General features: G+C 43.9%; 1 protein-coding gene across 1 annotated transcript in view; it reads right to left on the bottom strand.

Moving 5' to 3' along the window:
- Positions 1-2,879: 2,879 nt before the first annotated feature.
- Positions 2,880-20,314, bottom strand: part of ATP5F1A (ATP synthase F1 subunit alpha) — a 29,954-nt gene continuing 12,519 nt past the window's right edge. The window contains exons 7-12 of the mRNA XM_068252191.1: positions 15,728-15,879; positions 13,676-13,900; positions 12,231-12,338; positions 9,893-10,037; positions 9,642-9,792; positions 2,880-3,108 (exon numbers count right to left, since the gene is read on the bottom strand). Of these exons, the coding sequence (XP_068108292.1) occupies positions 3,030-3,108; positions 9,642-9,792; positions 9,893-10,037; positions 12,231-12,338; positions 13,676-13,900; positions 15,728-15,879 (860 nt within the window). The 3' untranslated portion in view covers positions 2,880-3,029. The remainder of the gene's footprint in view (positions 3,109-9,641; positions 9,793-9,892; positions 10,038-12,230; positions 12,339-13,675; positions 13,901-15,727; positions 15,880-20,314) is intronic.

The following is a 20,314-nucleotide window of genomic DNA, read 5'->3' on the forward strand; positions in this document are numbered from 1 at the left end:
TGGCATTTTAGGGGCCCTAAACTGTGAGTAGTCTGGAAACCAAATGCCTCAAAATGACTGTTCAGGGGTATAAGCATCTGCAAATTTTGATGACAGGTGGTCTATGAGGGGCCGGATTTTGTGGAACCGGTCATAAGCAGGGTGGCCTCTGAGATCACAGGTTGTATTGGCACTGAAGTGCAGAATGTTCTCTGCTGCCATGTCCAGGTCATGATTTGAGAACATGGGCATGTGATGTATTGGGTGCATAGACCAATAAGACCACAATACATTCTGTTTGACTAGACCCATGTTAAGGAGAAGGCCCCAAAAATGTTACGTTTGGAAAGAGTGGTTTCCACCGAAAAGGCTGGGCATGGTAGCTTCTTAGATTGGAGGTTACGTATTGTGTGGAATAACACGGTTGGTCTCCGCCACAATTAAGTCGTAGAGACCAGCAGTGATCAGTTTGGCCAGGTGATCAGAAGCCTGCAGGGGCAGATTAGGGCCTGATCTGATGGATAAGAGTGCTAGGGGGTGACAGGTGGTGATTGATGGGTGTCATTAGAGGGGGGGGGGGGTAGTGCAAGCAATGCACTGGGGAGGTGATCGGGGGGGGTCTGAGGGCGATCTGAGGGTGTGGGCGGGTAATTGGGTGCCCGCAAGGGGCAGATTAGGGTCTGATCGGTAGCAGTGACAGGTGGCGATTGATGGGTGATTTCAGGGGAGAATAGATGTATACAGTACACAGGGGGGGGGGTCTGGGGAGGATCTGAGGGTGTGTGTGGGGGTGATCAGGAGCCCCCAGGGGACAGTTTAGGACCAGATCTAAAATATAGCAGACAGATAGTGACAGGGGGTGCTTGATGCGTGATTAGGGGGTGAATTGGTGCAAACAGTGGTCTGAGGGGTGCTGTGGGCAATCAGGGGGTAGGATCAGTGTGCTTGGGTACTTTCATACACTGCTGCCTTTGTACGGGGAGATCTGGCTGTTTACAACCCGCTGGCGCTGCTAAATGGTCGGCGGGTTCACAGCGCGGGTGGGCGGAGCCCAATGCCAGCAGATGCGTGCACCCCTGCGTGCAATCCCCGGCTAATTAGTCCTCCAGGTGCCCCCAATCTGCGTTACGTGGTCCTGGGGGTGCCACTTTGCCGCCACCTATTGGTAGTGGGCGGTCGGCAAGTGGTTAAAGTACTTGCTGATGGAGATGGTGAGCTGCCAGTGTCTGGTGTCCCAATGCGCATCTCAGGTGATCTACTCTCACAAGCCACCCCTTCCATCTACAAAGGCTTCAATTCATCAAAGGCCATTCGATAAACTAAAAATTTAAATAAAGTCCTTAAACTGGTTTGTCACCATAAAAATCAAATTTCAACAGTAACTGGTTTAAGTAATAAAAATGCTAGTCCCGCATTCAAACTTCTGCTGTTTTGATTTGGAGTCATCACATACTTTAGGAGCACTGGCCCTTTAATAGTCAGTGCCAAACAGTTGCATGCTGGGGGTTCTTTTTATCTACAATATAGTCCTCTTCCATTTACCTGCCTAGCGGCCTCTCTGAAACTCAATTCCCTGCTCACTTGTGTTTACAAGCAAGGCGACTCGATTGGAAGAGGAAAAAAAAAAAGTAAAGGAGCAGAAATGACATCAGGATTTAGCCTCAAACTGGGCAAAAGACATAATTCCCACCAGGAACAGGATTCTATTTACTATATAACAGTTAAATGAAATCAAAACGTGGACAGTACAATACATGTGTTAAGTAGACCAAGTATTTATCTACTTGTGTTTTTTCCCCCGGACATAGTATGGCTAATCCTACTGCCTTAAAATACCACATTCGGTATTTTAGACGTTACCCTGCTTAGGTGATATCCCCACTAGCATATCCACATATTAAAAAAAATAAATAAATTAAAAAAAAAAAAAAAGGAACCTAAGAGGTTAAACTGCCGCAGGGGAAGCCTATTTAGTTCCGTATCCCTCTGCTTGCTGCCTGGCGAGTATAAAAGCTAGACCCTCCTGAGAAGCCTTCTCAAGCGATCAGTGGGACTTGCAGGAGACAGAGGCTGTTTTCTATTGGCTCTCTGCTCCAGTCAATCATTGGGATATCCACACAGAAGGCATTCGAAGATTGTTTTAGCAACCTCAGGGCAGCCAGTAACGATCAAACATGATGCTGGGCTTTACCGCATGCTGTAACCTTGATGAATTGACATTTACTGACATGTGTTGCAGTAATTACCGCACAAGTCGGTAATTGACCTCACTGCTCGGTAATCAGAGCTTTCCATGCAGTAACAGCCTTGATGAATTGACTTTTTCCCAAAGTGCTCGGAAAAAAAATCACCTGTTTTTTGCATTACCAAATGCGGTAATGCTTGATGAATTGAGGCCGTAGTGTCTTTCACCTTTACAATGACCCATTACCTTCATGGCACTGGCAGGCATGGGCAAACTTGGCAGTCCAGCTATTAAGGAACTACAAATCCCACAATGCATTTGCCTTTATGAGTCATGACGGTGGCTGGTAAGGGGTCAGGCCATCTTAGCAGTATATAGCCGAAACAGCAGAGGTGAAAATGTAGATCAAGAGACCAGTTTCTCCATCTCCCCCCCCCCCCTCATGTTATTTGACAACCACAAGGTATCCTGGAAAGAAAGACCATATACAGCAGCAATTTCAAAACTGCAACGGCTCAGAATCTCATTGACCATCCTATAACTTATTGGGTATGGCAGGCTCTGGGCCAATTTTTTTTTTTTTTTTTTATTTATACTTTCTGGTCCCTGTGTGATACAGATATACCAGCATAGCTCGCACAGGGCCTGTAATCCACATCAAAGACCATAAGACTTCAGTTACAAAAACCATCAGCAAATGACAAGGAGACAATAGTAAAGTTTTCATGGAACATTTTACTCTCCAATTGAGAAATTTCTGTACATTAAAAGCACAAGTGCTTCAAAATAAGTTTAGTGAGACTGGATCCAGGTAAGAATGGGAACAGCAAAAGCCACAGATTGACAGGAAACAGGCAAGAGAAGTTTACTCAAATGAGGACAGGAAATTCACTACGATTTCTTTCAGCTTGGCGTCTGTCTGCTCGGAGATCTTACCATCAGCCCTGAGGAGAAAAGTAGTAAACATGCGGTTAGCAAGTTGTATTGAAGCTACAGCGTTCGAGAAACTTCTATCCGCAAAGGCAGTAGCTAATCATTTTGATCGTTCAAATGCTAAGAATTTTAAATTCTGCATCAACTCAATTCTTCACATCTGACCATTTCCTTCTGAAAAGACTTGGCCTTCTAAGATGTAGCTTGTACCCAATCATGTTACTAACATGCTGCCAATTGGAGGAAGATTAGCTGATTTACTTAGGCCTCTCCCAGCCCCCCCTACAGTCTACCAGATCCCAATACCACCCTCCCCCAGTATTCCTTTAAAAAGGGAACCCAAGTTGAGGGCTATTAAGGCTGCCATATTTATCTTTTTAAACAATACTTGTTGCCCGGTAGTCCTGCCGATCCTTTGTTCAATACTTTTAGCCATAGGCCCTGAACATTCATGCAGCAGATCAGGTACTCTAACTCAGCTGACACAGGTTTTACTGTATTAGCCATATGCTTGTTCCAGGGTTTTGACTCCGACACTAATGCCAGAAAATTTAACAGGGCTGCCAAGCATGGTTTAAAAGTAAACATGGCAGCCTCCATATTGCTCTCACCCCAAGTTCACTTTAACCACTTCAGCACCAGCGGTCCCCCCCCCCCCTTCAAAACCAGAGCAATTTTCACATCACGCTGCTGCCATTCATTCACCAATAACTATTGCTACTTATTACACTGAAATGATCTATGTATTAGTTGCCAGATAAACTAGGCTCTTTGGGCAGTACTTTTGCTAAGAATTTAGGTCTGTGTTTCTCAACATTTTATTGACATGTACCCCTTTTAAAACCCTGTACGCACCAAGTACCCCCGAGTATATTAAATATCACAAGTACCCCTTGACAAATTAATATTTACCCGTAGTACATAAGAGTGCACTTCATTTTGGCACTGCTCAGTTTGGCAGAGAGATGTAATTCGGGGTCTGGCAGCTGCCGTAGCCCCGAATTACTGGTACGCGGGGCGTGCATCATAGTTTTGCTGCTATTACGGTGCCCAGCTTCAGCGCTCAGCTCTCAGAGCCACGCGCCGAGATGAACCGATTCGCATGATAATTGGTTCTAAACAATTTTCAAGCATTTACTATTTGTTATTCATGATTAACCACTTTGTCCTCCTTGACGTATAAAAAACGTGGAGGACAGGCGCGCTCCCGCGGCCGATCGCGCGCACGCGCACTCCCGGCCGCGGAGTCGGTAGCCACGGAATCAATGTGTCGGGCTATGGAGCCCGATCATTGATTCCTCTCCACCGCTGAAAAAGCGACAGCTTCTCTCGGAAGCTTCGCTCTTTCTGAAGCTGTGTCCCTCTAAGCGTACATTGTACGCTTAGAGTGACATGTAAAAAAAAAAAAAAAAAAAAAAAAAAAAAAAAAAAAAAAAAAATCGAGATTGCCATCTTGTGGCCAAAAAGTAAAACTACAAGTACCGTATATACTCGCATACAAGCCGAATTTTTGACCCCCAAAAAGGGGGCCAAAAGTTGGGGGTTCGGCTTGTATGCGAGTCATGGTGGTCCGCGGGTCTCCCCCTCCGCTGGTCCGCGGGTCCCCCGCTCCCCCCATGGCTGCCGCCGCTGCTATTACCTGTCCGCATCTTCTATTTCAGTCTCCGTGCTTGTAAACATTCAGAGCAGCGCGCCCGGCGCTGCTACTGTGACGAGGCAGGAGGCAGGAAAGAGCGCGGCTTCCTGTTACTATGGGAACCGCTCTTTCCTGGCTCGCCGCTCGTCACAGTAGCAGCGCCGGACGTGCTGCTCTGAATGTTTACAAGCACGGAGACTGAAATAGAAGATGCAGCCAGGTAATAGCGGCGGCGGCCATGGGGGGAGCGGGGACTGTACTGGATAAACTGGGGCACTTTACTAGCTTTACTGAGCGCTATACTAGCTTTACTGAGCGCTATACTAGCTATACTGAGCGCTATACTGAGCGCTATACTAGCTAAACTGGGGCACTATACTAGCTATACTGAGCACTATACTAGCTATACTGAGCACTATACTAGCTATACTGAGCACTATACTAGCAAAACTGGGGCACTATACTAGCTAAACTGAGCGCTATACTGAGCACTATACTAGCTATACTGAGCGCTATACTAGCTAAACTGGGGCGCTATACTAGCTATACTGAGCGCTATACTGAGCACTATACTAGCTAAACTGGGGCACTATACTAGCTAAACTGGTGCACTATACTAGCTAAACTGGTGCACTATACTAGCTAAACTGGTGCACTATACTAGCTATACTGAGCACTATACTAGCTAAACTGGGGCTCTATCCTAGCTATACTGAGTACTATACTAGTACTCAGTATACACTGGGGCACTTTACTAGCTTTACTGAGCACTATACTAGCTATACTGAGCACTACAGCTAAACTGGGGCACTATACTAGCTAAACTGGGGCACTATACTAGCTATACTGAGCACTATACTAGCTATACTGAGCACTATACTAGCTATACTGAGCACTATACTAGCTATACTGAGCACTATACTAGCTATACTGAGCACTATACTGAGCACTATACTAGCTAAACTGGGGCACTTTACTAGCTATACTGAGCACTATACTAGCTGTACTGGGGCACTTTACTAGCTATACTGAGCACTATACTAGCTATACTGAGCACTATACTAGCTATACTGAGCACTATACTAGCTATACTGAGCACTATACTAGCTATACTGAGCACTATACTAGCTATACTGAGCACTATACTAGCTATACTGAGCACTATACTAGCTATACTGAGCACTATACTAGCTATACTGAGCACTATACTAGCTATACTGAGCACTATACTAGCTATACTGAGCACTATACTAGCTATACTGAGCACTATACTAGCTATACTGAGCACTATACTAGCTATACTGGGCACTATACTAGCTATACTGGGCACTATACTAGCTATACTGGGGCACTACCTACCCATACTGGACACTTTACTAGCTATACTGGGACACACTCAGGGAATAAGGCGGCCAGCATTTCCTACCCCCGGCTTATATGGGGGTCAATCATTTTTCCCTGTTTTTTCAGGGAAAAGTTGGGGGTCGGCTTATATGCGGGTCGGCTTATATGCGAGTATATACGTAAATACCCAAAAAGATTACACTACACCAATATTTCCCCAAACACTTTTATATCCCACCCTCCCAAAAATTCCCACATAAAATGTTTAATAAAAAAACAAAAAAACAAACAAACATTACTATAAAAAAAAAAAAAAAAAAAAAAAAAACACATAAATATTTACCTAAGGGTCTAAACTTTTTAAATATCTATGTAAAGATGAAATATTTCTCTCTATTTTTTTTTTATAAGCTTGTAAATAGTGATGTATGCAAAACGGAAAAAATGCTCTTTTATTTCCAAATAAAATATTGTCGCGATACATTGTGATAGGGACATAATTTAAATGGTGAAATAACCGTGACAAATGGGCAATAACAATACGTGGGTTTTAATTATGGAGGCATGTATTATTTTAAAACTATAATGGCCGAAAACTGACAAATGATGAATTTTTTCATTTTTTTTCTTATTTTTCCTGTTAAAATGCATTTACAATAAAGTGGCTCTTAGCAAAATGTACCCCCCAAAGAAAGCCTAATTGGTGGCGGAAAAAACAAGCTATAGATCAGTTCATTGTGATAAGTAGTGATAAAGTTATAGGCTAATGAATGGGAGGTGAACATTGCTCGGATGCATAAGCTGAAAACGACAGATGTTAAGTGTTTAAGTATATCAAGCTCGAGTACCCCGTGGAACCAACAGAAGAACCCCCTGGGGTACGCGTACCACATGTTGAGAACCTAGGATTTAGGTTATATGCATTTTGCAGGAAAAAAAACACATTTCTCATTTTTCAACCATTGTAGTTTAAAAAATAAAATCTGCCATTGATGACACATTTGCCCATTTGTCCCAGCTAATCCAACATTTAAATTGTGTCCTTAGCAGGACTGTGGAGTCGGTACAAAAATCCTCCAACTCAGTTTAGGATTCCACCGACTCCTCTAATTTGCATATTACAATCTTGTTGATTGAAAGTATGTAACAAAATGCCTCTCAAAGAGAGACTGGAGTATAAATTTACTTTAACATGCAGTCATGTTAATCAGTATAACTGCTGCTAAAACGCCGCCATTCTGAGGCAAAACGAGGGGTTTATACCCCCAAATCCCTCCTTCAAAATCCACGACTTTCTTGGTCGTGGATTATGCTGCTCATGGAGGCAGAGCTTACGGCTGCAGCTCTGCCTCCATCAACCGCCGCCTCTCTGAAGGCAGATTGAGCGGGGCAGGGAGAGGCGGCGATCAGTGGGGATTGACGTGCATGGAGGCAGAGCTGCAGCCATAAGCTCTGCCTCATCAGGAAGCGCTTCATGGAGGTAGGAGAGGGGATTTGGGGGTATAAACCCCTCGTTTTGTTGCGGGATAATGGCGTTTTAGCATGGGTTATACTGCTTAACATGACTGCCTGTTGAAGTAAATTTAGACTCGCTTCAGAGTCTTTAACTGCCAATGCTTAGGAATTTTAAACAACTGAAGTGAGAGAGATATGGAGGCTGCCATATTTATTCTTTTAAACAATACCAGTTACCTCAAAAAAAAGTATGCGCTCAGGATACAGAATTTACACTTGATGGTTCGCGTAATAAAAGTAGTGTGATACAGTACAATGAATTAAAAGGATTATATACGCACTCTGTCTCAAAAACACAGGAGTATACAGTCCCAACCTAGTAGCCAATAAAGTCCTCAGACTGGTTCCTCAGGTTCAACTGTAGTCCAGAATATCCGGCTCGATCAGAGCTGCACTCGCGTCTCCAACGTCCACTTCCGGTCTCCTGTACTACTGCTTGGGGCGGAGCAGTAGTACAGGAGACCGGAAGTGGACGTTGGTGACGCGAGTGCAGCTCTGATCGGGCAGAGGGGGAATCTGATGCGGCATCCGCAGAGTGGTTACCCGGGGACCAGCGCTGTTAGCATTACATGCCCGATTTGCCCTTATGCTTGTGAGTGCACAACTTTTTATCTTTTATAATATACAGTTTTACACTATATTAGTGTGCTTTGAGTTGCAGTAACAGTGGAAACTTCGCCATTGACTGGAACAGGGAGTTCTTTGGTGTGTACCCCCATATGTGATCCCGTTTGGGAGGAAAGTTGGGGTGAGTGCGGGCACATAGGGGGTTGTGTCTTGGCACAGGTGATTGAAAGGTGATCCTTAAAGACACACTGTGATAATATCCTGGTGAGGGAGTGACCAGATGCAAGCAGTATTATGCTATGAGCTTTTTTTATTCTTTACATGTTAAGATGATTGTCCTGAACTAAGGAGCCGGATATTCTGGACTACAGTTGAACCTGAGGAACCAGTCTGAGGACTTTATTGGCTACTAGGTTGGGACTGTATACGCCTGTGTTTTTGAGACAGAGAACGCGTATATAATCCTTATTACCCGATTCTCTGCCTCTAATACTTAGTCATAGACTTAGGCCTCGTTCACATCATACGCTCTTCCGTGTGCATTTGGAAGCACGCATGACGTGATAACATGCAAGAACAGCAGAAGGGTATAGACAGCCCTTCTGCCGCTCACAACAAAAAACGCACTGCGCAGCAGTACGATGCGCTGATGCGCCTGTGTACTGCTGCATGCATTCTGCCCACAAGCCCAGAGCTGACCCATTCACTGTCACTGGATGGGATCAGCAGCGCAGATGGCGTGTGATCGTACGCGTTGCGATCGCATGGCCATCTTCGCTGCAGAGATGTGAACGAGGCCTAAAACTAGTCCTTGGTAAGAGTACTTGTAGAAGGTACAGACAGGAACATCTAGCAGGCCCTAGGCAATGTGACTGTGGGTACATGTAAGAGTGATGTGCAGGTGCTCTGCAGGGGAATGAGGGGATTCTTCCTCCATTACACATTCTTCATGCACAATCTGGACCAGGTTTATGGGTGATAACCTCTGTGCGGTAGCACACAACCACTAAAATGTAATTTCTTAACGCAATTCATAAGCAGCTTGGACCAAAATCAATCCAAATTATTAACAGCTGCATTTGATTGGTCTGAGCAGCCCAAGAGCATGTACATACATCCAATTTTGCCAGTTCAATTTTAACACGTCCATGTATCAGAACTAACAGATTTTTAACAATGAACATATGAAGATCACAGGGTGAAATTTGCAAATGCATTGAGTTTCGTGAGTACACATCCACTTCATCAGGCTAACAAAAGTGCTGCAGTTTATAAAACTTCAAAGCGCCTCTGAGGCGTTATAAACTGTGGCACAGTTAAGTGACAAGACAATATTTACTCTGTACAGCCTGCGGAAGTTGTCAAAACTATATAAATACTAAATAGGCCTTCACTTGTTGGATTTATCCTCCTGACACTTCCACAGCACAATTGGTGTTAGCAACTACTGAAATAGACAAGCTTGATGACCAAACCCCTTACCTAATGGTGGCTAGAAGTTCCAGGTGCTGGCTTTTGACGTGGGTCAGGAAAGCATTCTCAAACCTTGTGATCTTTGATGGTTCCATTTTGTCCAGATGGCCTCTTACACCTGCATAAATAACCGCTACCTGTTCCTCAATGGCCATGGGTACTGTAAGAGACAAGTAGACATTACTGTACACCATGCTAGGAGCAGGTGACCCATTCCCTAGACAACTATGAAAGCTCCAGTTACATGGAGCGACACTTACCATACTGTCCTTGCTTCAGCAGCTCAGTCAGACGCACACCACGGTTCAACAGCTGTTGGGTAGCAGCATCCAAATCAGAACCGAACTGGGCAAAAGCTGCGACCTCACGGTACTGAGCCAGCTCCAGCTTCATGGTACCGGCCACCTGGGGAGGTTGAGAAAGATTGTCAACTTGTGCAAATTGTCTCCACAAGAGATACCAGCAACAACAGCAGTCTCATTTACAAAACCTGCCAACAGCCCCTACTCCTTGGATTCTCAAACTGGGTGCTGCAGCACAATGGTGCACCTTAAACCCCCCCTCCCCCCCCCCCCCCCCCGGGGTGCCTCAGCATCCATTCCCATCCTTTGCGCAGTGCCATCTGGTGATGCAACCGCACTTTCATACACAATGCGGCTGCACTACCAGTTTGTTAATGTGGACCCAAACCAAACTTTAAAATCAAAACATTTAGTTGCACCACTCTGACACATACAAAGAAACACTCCTTCAAGCATTTCAGTGCATGCTTTTCACCCTACTCTTTTCTTAACCTCCTGGGCGATAATCTCGAGCAGAGCTTGGGGTAAGCTGCCGGAGGATTTCTCAGCCCCTGGTGTGCCAATTTGCACACTTTGTTACACGCAGCTAGCACTTTGCTAGCTGCGTGTACAAGCCCATCGCCGCCGCGCCGTAGAGGTAGCCCATTCAACCACCCCCCCCCCCACCCGAGCGCAGCCTGGCCAACCACCGCCAGGCTGCGCTAAGGGGTGGATCGGGATTCCCCCAGACGACATGACGTCATCCCGATCGTCGCCATGGCAACGGGGAAGCCCAAACTGGAAATCCCATTCTGAACGGGATTTCCTGTTTGCTCTAAACACCGGAGGCGATCAGAGGGGGGGGGGGGGGGGGGGGGATGCCGCTACACAGCGGCTATCATGTAGCTAGCGCTAGGAGTCATGCTGCTTCCTGTCACCGGCTATAGTGACTGATGCGTACTGCAAAGAAACTGCAGCATGCTATCCATAATTTCATCCGCGTTACATCGCGCAAGTAAATTCAAGACAATTGAAAGTACTCCATTGACATGAATTGGTTGCAGTTTCCTTGCATTGCGAAGCGGTTTCCGCATTGCAACGCGTCTAGTAGGCCTGAAAGAAATAGAATTTCGGAATTTCAAAGTGGCAATTTCTGAGAGGACGTTATTTCCACATAGGGAAGTTGAATAAGCGACTTCAAACTTTCCCCATGTCTCAGCGTGTGCAGCCCGCAGCATCAGCAGTGTTGGACATACCTTCACTTTCCATCCTCTCTTGCCATCTGCTGACTCTTGTGCACGCATACTTCCTGGTTCCTGTGTGTCACATGACATACAGGAAGTATGCCGTGCATTAGAGCCTGCAGGAGGCTAAGTGGATAGACAGGCATCGCTGGACTCGTGCTGGAAGGTATGCCCAAGCACAGCTGCAGCTTGAGGGACATGGGGCACAGAAAGAGACCCAGAGGGTGCACAAAGAGGGGGACAGAGGCACAAAGGGGAACAAAGCCTGATTTGAAGGAAATCGTAAATCGAATCAAAATATCGTGATTTGACAGAAATTCTATTTTTCCTAAAGTAGTTGAGGCCTAGTGTCTAGTGGAAATGGGCCATAAAGGGGGTGTTACTAACTGCAGTCCCCCATGTGGGGCAATGTCTATGTTCTCTACAAGATTGACTATCCTTAAAGGACCACTAGGGAAAAAAAAAAAAAAAAAAAAAAAAAAAAAAGGTAGGCAGTTAAAAATCTGACAGAACTGACAGGTATCATGGGGGATCATGGGGGGATCCTCCTCATGGGGGATTCTCAAGAGTTGTTTTCAACAGCATTTCCTGAACAGCAGTTTAACTGTCAAAATAGTAAGATACCAGCCAGCTTCCCTACTCACTTGCACCCCATGTAGTCAGTTAGACTTTACAACTGCTGTCCCGAAAATGCTGCTGAAAACAAAGGAAAACCATGAGAATCCCCATGAGGAGATAGACTGCCTAAAACCTGTCAGTTCTGCCATATTCGAATGCTGAATTATGGAGGTAATGCTGCCTCACTGATTAACTGGAGTGGGAGATGCTGCCTAATCACTGATTTGGAGAAGGTAATACTGCTTAATGTGAGAGTGTTTTTCTTGGGGGAGGAATCAGTCATTGATTAGTTGGAGGAGGGATGTGGCTTAATATGGGTCATAATGGCATTTTGGTAGTTTTTGTCAAGGGGTGCCTTGAAAAAAAATGTCAATGCCATCAAGGGTACCCTGACCCAAAACACTAAGAACCACTGGCCTACTCAAACAGGTACTAAACCAGTTCATGTACTTCACCTGCTTCATAGCTCTGGTCTGGGCAGCAGAGCCTACACGGGACACAGACAGACCGACGTTGATGGCTGGTCGGATACCCTTGTAGAAGAGCTCAGTCTCCAAGAAGATCTGTAAGAGAGAAGTACACATACTTGAATTAACTTCATTCAAGTGGTATGAAATTCAGCATTTCTTCAAGAAAAAAAAATTACAGCATAAAATCTAAGCAAAACCAAGACAAAACTGGGATCAGTACAGCATTCAGTTAAACAGCACCTTCAGCAGGAGGCTTAGCAACCTATGCTGAGAAAGGGATTACATTGTCTTGTTTATGTTGCCTTATCAGCCACTATTAAAACATTGCTCAGTGCTTTGTCTCAGCACGAACACACACGCACGCCAGCTTTCAGAGAAGATAAACTGTACTTTGTGAACTTTTAAACAGAGGAAATTACTTGTGCACAAAAGCAAGTAACTATGGGTAATAAAACTCCCCACATCCAAAACCTCACAAAGTCCTGCAACTTCCACCTCCGTAACATCTGCAAGATCCGCCCTTTCCTGACTTCTGCCACCAAACTCCTCATCCATGCCCTCATAATTTCCCGCCTTGACTACTGCAATGTCCTTTTGTCTGGTCTCCCTATGACCAGAATTGCCCAGCTGCAGTCCATGAATGTGGCAGCCAGAATTATCCACTCCTCCCATCGCTCCACCAGGGCAGATCCCCTCTGTGAATCCCTCCACTGGCTTCCTATCCAGTCCAGAATCAGATTCAAGATACTGTGTCTGACCTACAAATCTGTCCACAAAACCTGTCCAACCTACATTTCTGATCTCACTCAGAGGTACACACCTAACCGCTCACTCCGCTCCTTCAATGAACTTCTCCTGACCACCCCCCCCCCCCCTGCATCACCCAGTCCCATGCACACCTCCAGGACTTCTCAAGAGCTGCTCCAACACTATAGAACTCCCTACCTCCACCCATTAGGGCAGTCCCCTCCAACATCTTCAAGAAGGCCCTCAAAAGTCACCTTTTCACTCTGTCCAACCCCCCTCACAAGTGCTCTAAACCCGTAGCTGAACTCTGGTCCCCTACCTTTCCTGTCCCCACCTCTCCCTCTAGATTGTAAGCCTTCAGACAGGGTACTCCTCATGCACCTCCATTATGGTGATACCATCCTATGGATCTGAGTGAACGTTTGAGTGAACTTGACTTGCTCCATCCAGTGACTGACTAAGCATTACCTTGTACTCATACTGTGCTGCGTGAACTGGTTTTTCTTGTTTTCCTGTATTGCCATATTGCTGTATGTCACTCCTAAATATTGTCTGTAAACGTAATTAATGTACAGCGCTGCACAGTATGTTGGCGCTTTATAAATACAATAAAGAAAGCCCATTTTTATTTAATGTTATTTTTGAGCTTCATCCCATCAGAATGAGCAGCAGTGGTCACTGACCTGTCCATCAGTAATGGAGATGACATTTGTCGGGATGTAAGCAGACACATCACCAGCCTGTGTCTCGATGACGGGGAGAGCAGTCAAGGATCCACCTCCGAACTGGTCATTCATCTTGGCGGCTCTTTCCAGCAGACGGGAGTGAAGGTAGAACACATCACCGGGGTAAGCCTCACGGCCAGGGGGACGACGCAGCAGCAGAGACATCTGACGGTAGGCCACGGCCTGCACAGGAAAGAGACAACTTAAAGCGGGATTGTCACCATAAAAATCAAATTTCAACAGCAACTGGGCTGAGTGTATTAAGTGATAAAGATGCTAATCCTGCATTCAAAACTAGCAAAAAAAAAATAAAAAAAATAAATAAATAAAATTCTGCTGTTATGATTTGGAGTCATCACATACTTGAGCACTGGCCCTTTAGTAGTCAGTGCCAAACAGTTGCATGCTGGTTTTTTTTTTTTATCTATAATATATTCCTCTTCCATTTATTTCCCTGCCTAGCTGCTTATCTGAAATTCAATCCCCTGCTCACTTGTGTTTACAAGCAAGGAGGAGAAAAGAAACAAAAAAAAAAAAAAAAAAAAAAAAAGACAGTGCAGTTCCTAGTATACACCTCAGTGGGAGTGTCTGAAGACTGGGAGGAGGGCAGCAAATTAATACACAATGAGCAAGAGTAGGGAAGAAGCGGGAACCAAGAGTCAGGGAGGATATGATGTCAGCATTAGCTTAGCAAGATGGCCACTGCCTAGAATAGGATTTTCTGCTTTTCCTTTATAAAATTCACAGGAATCATTTATGTGAATAGCACAATACATCTATTAAGTAGAGCTAGTATTTACTTCTATATTTCTAGGTTGGCATGGGTGTTGCTTGTTCTTTAAACCAGAGTTCCCCAACCCTGTCCTCAAGGCCCACCAACAGTACATGTTATACAGAAAACCACAAATATGCACAGGTGAGATAATTAGTGTCTCAGCAGAGCTGATTACCTACCTATGTGGATTTCCACAAAACATGCACTGTTGGTGGGCCTTGAGGATAGGGTTGGGGAACACTACTTTAAACAACTGCCCAAATGTACAGACACTGAACCCATAATGTGGTACCTAGGTCCTCAGCACATGGTATGCGTAACCAAGGTGATGAGCATTTCCCCTTTCCTGCCTGTCACAAACACTCAGATGATCCTGACTATCCACACCTCATACTTGTGTACAAGGGACCACAGCTTCAGCAAGGTCACCTGAATTCACCCATCCAAATGTTCTCTAAGCGGCACTACGGCGAAAAATTGTCAAAATTAAAATATGTGCAAACATACAAATAAGTACTTTTTTCCCCAGAGTAAAATGAGCCATAAATTACTTTTCTCCTATGTTGCAGTCACTTACAGTAGGTAGTAGAAATCTAACAGAAGCGACAGGCTAGTCCATCTCTCCATAGGGGATTCTCAACAAGGCTTTTATTCTTTATAGAAAAATTCCCTCAAGGGATTTAAACAATGATGCTGGCCAGCTTCCCTGATCACTACCCAGTTTTTTGGCAGTTGGACAGAGCAACTACCACTCAAGTGCTTTTGAAAATAAATCCCTGAGAATCCCCTATGAGGAGATGGACTAGTCCAAAACCTGTCGCTTGTCAGATTTCTACTACCTACTGTAAGTGACAGCAACATAGGAGAAAAGTAATTTATGGATCATTTTACTCTGAAGAAAAAAAAAAAAAAAAAAAAAAAAAAGAGGACTTCTTTGTATATGTTTGAACATTTTAAATTTTACAATTTTTCGCCATAGTGTCCCTTTAACTGTGCATATAGAAATAAGAGTGGTAGGCTTCAAACAGCCATCTCCAAAAAGAACGTCAAGTTTACCAGCTTTGAGAAAGCCAACTTCCTGTCAGCATAACATAAGATGGTCACCCCTCCAATGGCATAACGCTGATCACCAAAGCTGCATTAACTGTCTATTACAATTCCTGAAGTAGTGATGGAGCCCCAGCATTACGCGATACCTCAGTAGCCCTTCACACAAGGTTGGATATTTTGCCTACCTGTTTGGATAAATCGTCATAGATGATCAGAGCGTGCTTTCCGTTGTCTCTGAAGTATTCTCCCATAGAGCAGCCAGAGTATGGAGCCAGGTACTGCAGGGGAGCAGCATCAGAGGCGGTGGCAGACACCACAATGGTGTATTTCATGGCATCTGTAGGAGAAGGGCATTTAAAGGTGGTTTCTCTACAGCAAAGCAAATTTACACATTTCCCAATACCATTGTTTTAATGCATACACATTTCATATATTCTATATTAAACTTAATTACCCCCCCCCCCCCCCCTTTGTAAATGTATGAGCCAATAAGAATAAATGGTATTCAGTTACAAATTGGACTTTATTTTGTACTAAAGTGGGAGTAACCCATTAACCTGTTCACCCTCAACTGTAGTGAGGAGAAATATGGAGGCTGCCATATTTATTTCCTTTTAAACAATACCAGTTCCCTGGCAGATCTGCTTTATTTGGCTGCAGTAGTGTCAACCACACCAGAAACAAGCATGCAGCTAATCTTGTCAGATGCTGACAATGGCCTCAATTCACTAAGATCATGCTGGAGTTAAAGCAAGAGAAACTGTACCACCAAACAGTAAAGGTGCGGACACACGCACTACCGCCAGCAACGACAGGTCCGCCGGACCCTCCCGCTGGGCGGATGTTCAGCCGACAGTAGCACGTGTACATGCTGTCGTTCGCCCAGCAGGAGGGTCCGGCGGACCAGTCGTTGCTGGCAGTAGTGCGTGTGTACACACCTTGAGAGTTCTCTTCATTCGTCAAGTTACCTCCACTGTAGTTATTTGCAGCTAACAGCCTGTCTAACTTCAGAATTCTGGAGTTATTTTAACCCTCCTCTTATGTTAGCTTTCTGTTACTATCCATGATGTTAACGGGTCGGTTTTGACCCGTGTCTTAAATCAGCCATAAAATACCTCCGAACAAATATTTATCATCCAATTTGTTTCTTTACCTCTTGGTTACCTTAGGCTTCTTTATCCTTGAAAAGATTGGTTTTAATATTTTTGGTGTGACCCCTTTAACCTTTCTTTTGATAGCATACTTCTCATTTTCAAATTTAAAAAAAATGGTAAAATAAACCTAGATAGAATATTGTAAATAAAAGGTTGTTATGTCACCAGAATGTTACTGAGGAGTATTTGAACACATCTCTTAAATAATTGTTTTTATATTTATATTTTTATTTTAATAACATTAACTATAATAACATTGATGGTGTTCGGGTCAATTTTGACCCATATATATTTACTTCATGGATATAGCCAAAAGTCTTTTTTTTTAACATAAAGCATTTATAAACAATGAAAAGCAAGTAATACAAAATGTAGACTTGCAAGGTCAAACAACAACACACAAGCAAGCAAGGCAAACCAATAGAAATCAAGTACTAGTTTCAAAGCATCTTTGTGCAAGAACTTGCATGTTTGTGTGGGTGTTTTTAGATGCATGTGTGGCAAAAGCTGACACTTAGCATGTTCTTTGCAGATATATTTTTTACAGTGGAAGCATAATGTGTGTGTCTTTCTGTCCTTATTGCTGGGGCAGACCTGACACCTCTTTCTTTTAGAATCAGATGGCATCACTGGAGTTGTGGCTGTGCTGGTTGATGTTGTGGCAAGGCTAGATGATGATGAGGATGCTGGCACTGATTCTCTTTGTGTTGATGGTGTGGATGGAGTGCTTGATGAACTCTGCATCTGTCTGATCATGGCTGCAGCGATTGGATCTAGAGACACCAGTTTCCTTTGCTCAATGCGTGCCTTGACAAGGGAACTTCCTAGCTCTTCGAGAAATATTCTCCGCTTGTTATTCTTTTTTGTGTTCCAACCTGGGTGGATGTGGGTCCATAACACAAATGCATTGTATGCAGACACATCTAGGATGTTATAAAACACAACCATCGGCCATCTCCTGGTCATTCGCTGACAAGTATAGGTAGCAGTCAGCTTGTCCAGGTTGTCCACTCCCCCTTTGTTTTTATTGTAATCCAGGATAATTGTGGGCTTTTTTGTCACTTCTTGATGACACAGCTGCATCTTTGTGAAAAGTGGACATAAGTATCACATTTTTTTTTTTTTTTGGGACAATATGAAACAACGGTGGTGGTGTCTGTAAAAGCAAATTTTGAAGAAAGTGGAGCTCTGTCCTTCACTTGCAAAATGTCAGTGTGCAGCTCAGGTTTATTTTTTTTTTTATTGTGCCTACCATGGTAAGTTTCCTTCTGAGAAGTTCTTGTCCAAGGTCATAGCTGGTAAAAAAAATTGTCACATGTGATATTGTGACCCCGCAGTCCAGTAGTCATATCAAGGATTACACGTTGTCCTTGTTTTTTCTCAGGGATGCCACTTTCAGGTTTGCCGGTGTAAACCTGTAGGTTCCATGCATAGCTTGTTTTTGCATCACAGGCTGCCCAGATTTTTATGCTGTATTTGCCTGGCTTACTGGGCATATACTGCCGGAAGGGGCAATTTCCACAGAAAGGGATCAAAAGTTCATCTACTGTTACCTAAGGCCCAGGGTGAAACATTAGTGGAAGGAGCTGAACCCATTTCTCCCAGACATCCCTTATGGGAGCAAGCTTGTCAGATTTTGCTCTAGTATCTCTGTTTTGGCACTTATTAGTATTCTATAATCCTATATCATAACTGGGTCAGAATTGACCCTAACACCATAAACGTCATAATTTTCACCACAGTATTTTCTAATTTAGTGAAAAGGATTATTTTTCTATTACATTGTTTAAATAGAGGTTCCTGACAAAGTAAAAAAATATTGATGCAATAAACAAATTTATGTGATACTTAGACATTCAAAACCTGAAAACGGGTCGGTTCTGACCCTAACATAAGAGGGTTAAGGATTGAAGAGTTAACTTAAAGACAGAAGAATTAACTTTAGGTTTGCCTGACCTAAAATGTTTCCTGAATACTATATGCCTCATCACCATGGTGAGAACTATAGAAACGTCATTAAAGACAGGAGATAAGCTTAGTGAATTGAGGCCAATGTCAGAAACCTCTGATATGCTGCATGAGTGTTCAGGATCTATGGCTAAAAGCATTGGGAGGCAAATTATCAGCAGGATAGCCAGACAACTAGTATTGCTGGAAAGGAAATAAGTATGGCAGCCTGCATATACACCTCTTGCTTCAATTGTTTTAAAGGGACTCCGAGCACCTCATGGGCATGCCTTTTGAGACTCCGACCAGTACTGCAAAGTATTTAAAGATTGCATACCTTTCTGTAGCTTGTGCTCTTTCATTTGATGCCTGAATCGCCACTCTACACAATAATTTTCATTCAATTTAAAAATCGCAGCTGCCATCTAGGCTATGTTATAACTTCTGGGTCACCCCTGTCTTCTCAGTTAGAGAAGTGCATCAATGAATGAAGCAGGAAGAGGAAGTGACATACATGGCCATTGCAAGAGGCTCCCCCAGAGGGGTCATAGCACAACTTTGTTGGAAGTAGTCAGGCTTAAAGGCATGCCCATGAGAGGCGCTCGGAGTCCCTTTAAGGTTTCTTTGGTCTGGCCATCCTTTCGCAGTTCTGACAGGTTTACATAGGAGTCCAAGTTTTCCATCAATTCTACAGGCAGTGCAAAGAACCAGTGTGCACAGCCATAGACACGAGAACTTTAAAAAGGTGCCCATTAAATGGTACAATAAGTTTAGTCAACTGGAAGTCATCAAATGGAAATGATCAAGATAAAAATCAAATACAATCATTCAAGTTAGCCAGGCAGATCAATAAACTGGCCATTTACTATCAACTAGAAATTTTTTTTTCATCCATTGATAGGAACTGCCATTTAGTTTTATTTTTTCTAATCGAAATAAAGAATCATTCATACATTTTATTTATCATTAATGGACATATTTAGGCTCAGCTCCCATCTGTAGACTGATCACATGTGGTCAGTGGGAGTGGACAATGTAGTACCCACTCCGATGAACCGGCTGGAGACCAGGGCAGATGTGTTACCACCATATGCTATATGGGGAATGCCTTTGACTGTCTGCGATTATCGCTGATTGCACAAAATAGTGTGGCCAGCTTATCAATCTGCGTGCAGTGGAAACAGGCCCTTAGAGCAATGGATCCGTTTCAGACTAGAGAGAGAGAGAGAGAGAGAGAGAGAGAGAGAGAGAGAGAGAGAGAACTCAATTTTTCTGATGAGCAGAGAATGCACATCCTCAGCTGAAGTGGGAGCACATCCTTACACAAACCAGAAACCACTTAATCTTGTATCTGCTACTGCACACTTATTACTAAGCGTAGCACATGCCATTGCTGGACTCTGCCTGTAGCACCATCTAATGGAATGCAGCCTCTGTATAATAGTTTGAGTGAGACAACAGTGCAGATGGAGATTAGGGGGCTCATTTAAAGAAGGGGGACTTAAGACCAGACAGAAATCCAATGTGTGTCAAATATATAGTATGTGACATTTAGCTGAAGAGGCTTTAGCCCTTAGAGACTGAAGCAAAACATTTTTGCTATATTTACCTTTTAATTGGCTTCAGAAGTCTCAGCGGCAGCCCACCAAAAAACGAGGGCTGCATACCCCC

Source organism: Hyperolius riggenbachi, chromosome 1, assembly GCF_040937935.1.
Source record: "Hyperolius riggenbachi isolate aHypRig1 chromosome 1, aHypRig1.pri, whole genome shotgun sequence".
NCBI lineage: Eukaryota > Metazoa > Chordata > Amphibia > Anura > Hyperoliidae > Hyperolius > Hyperolius riggenbachi.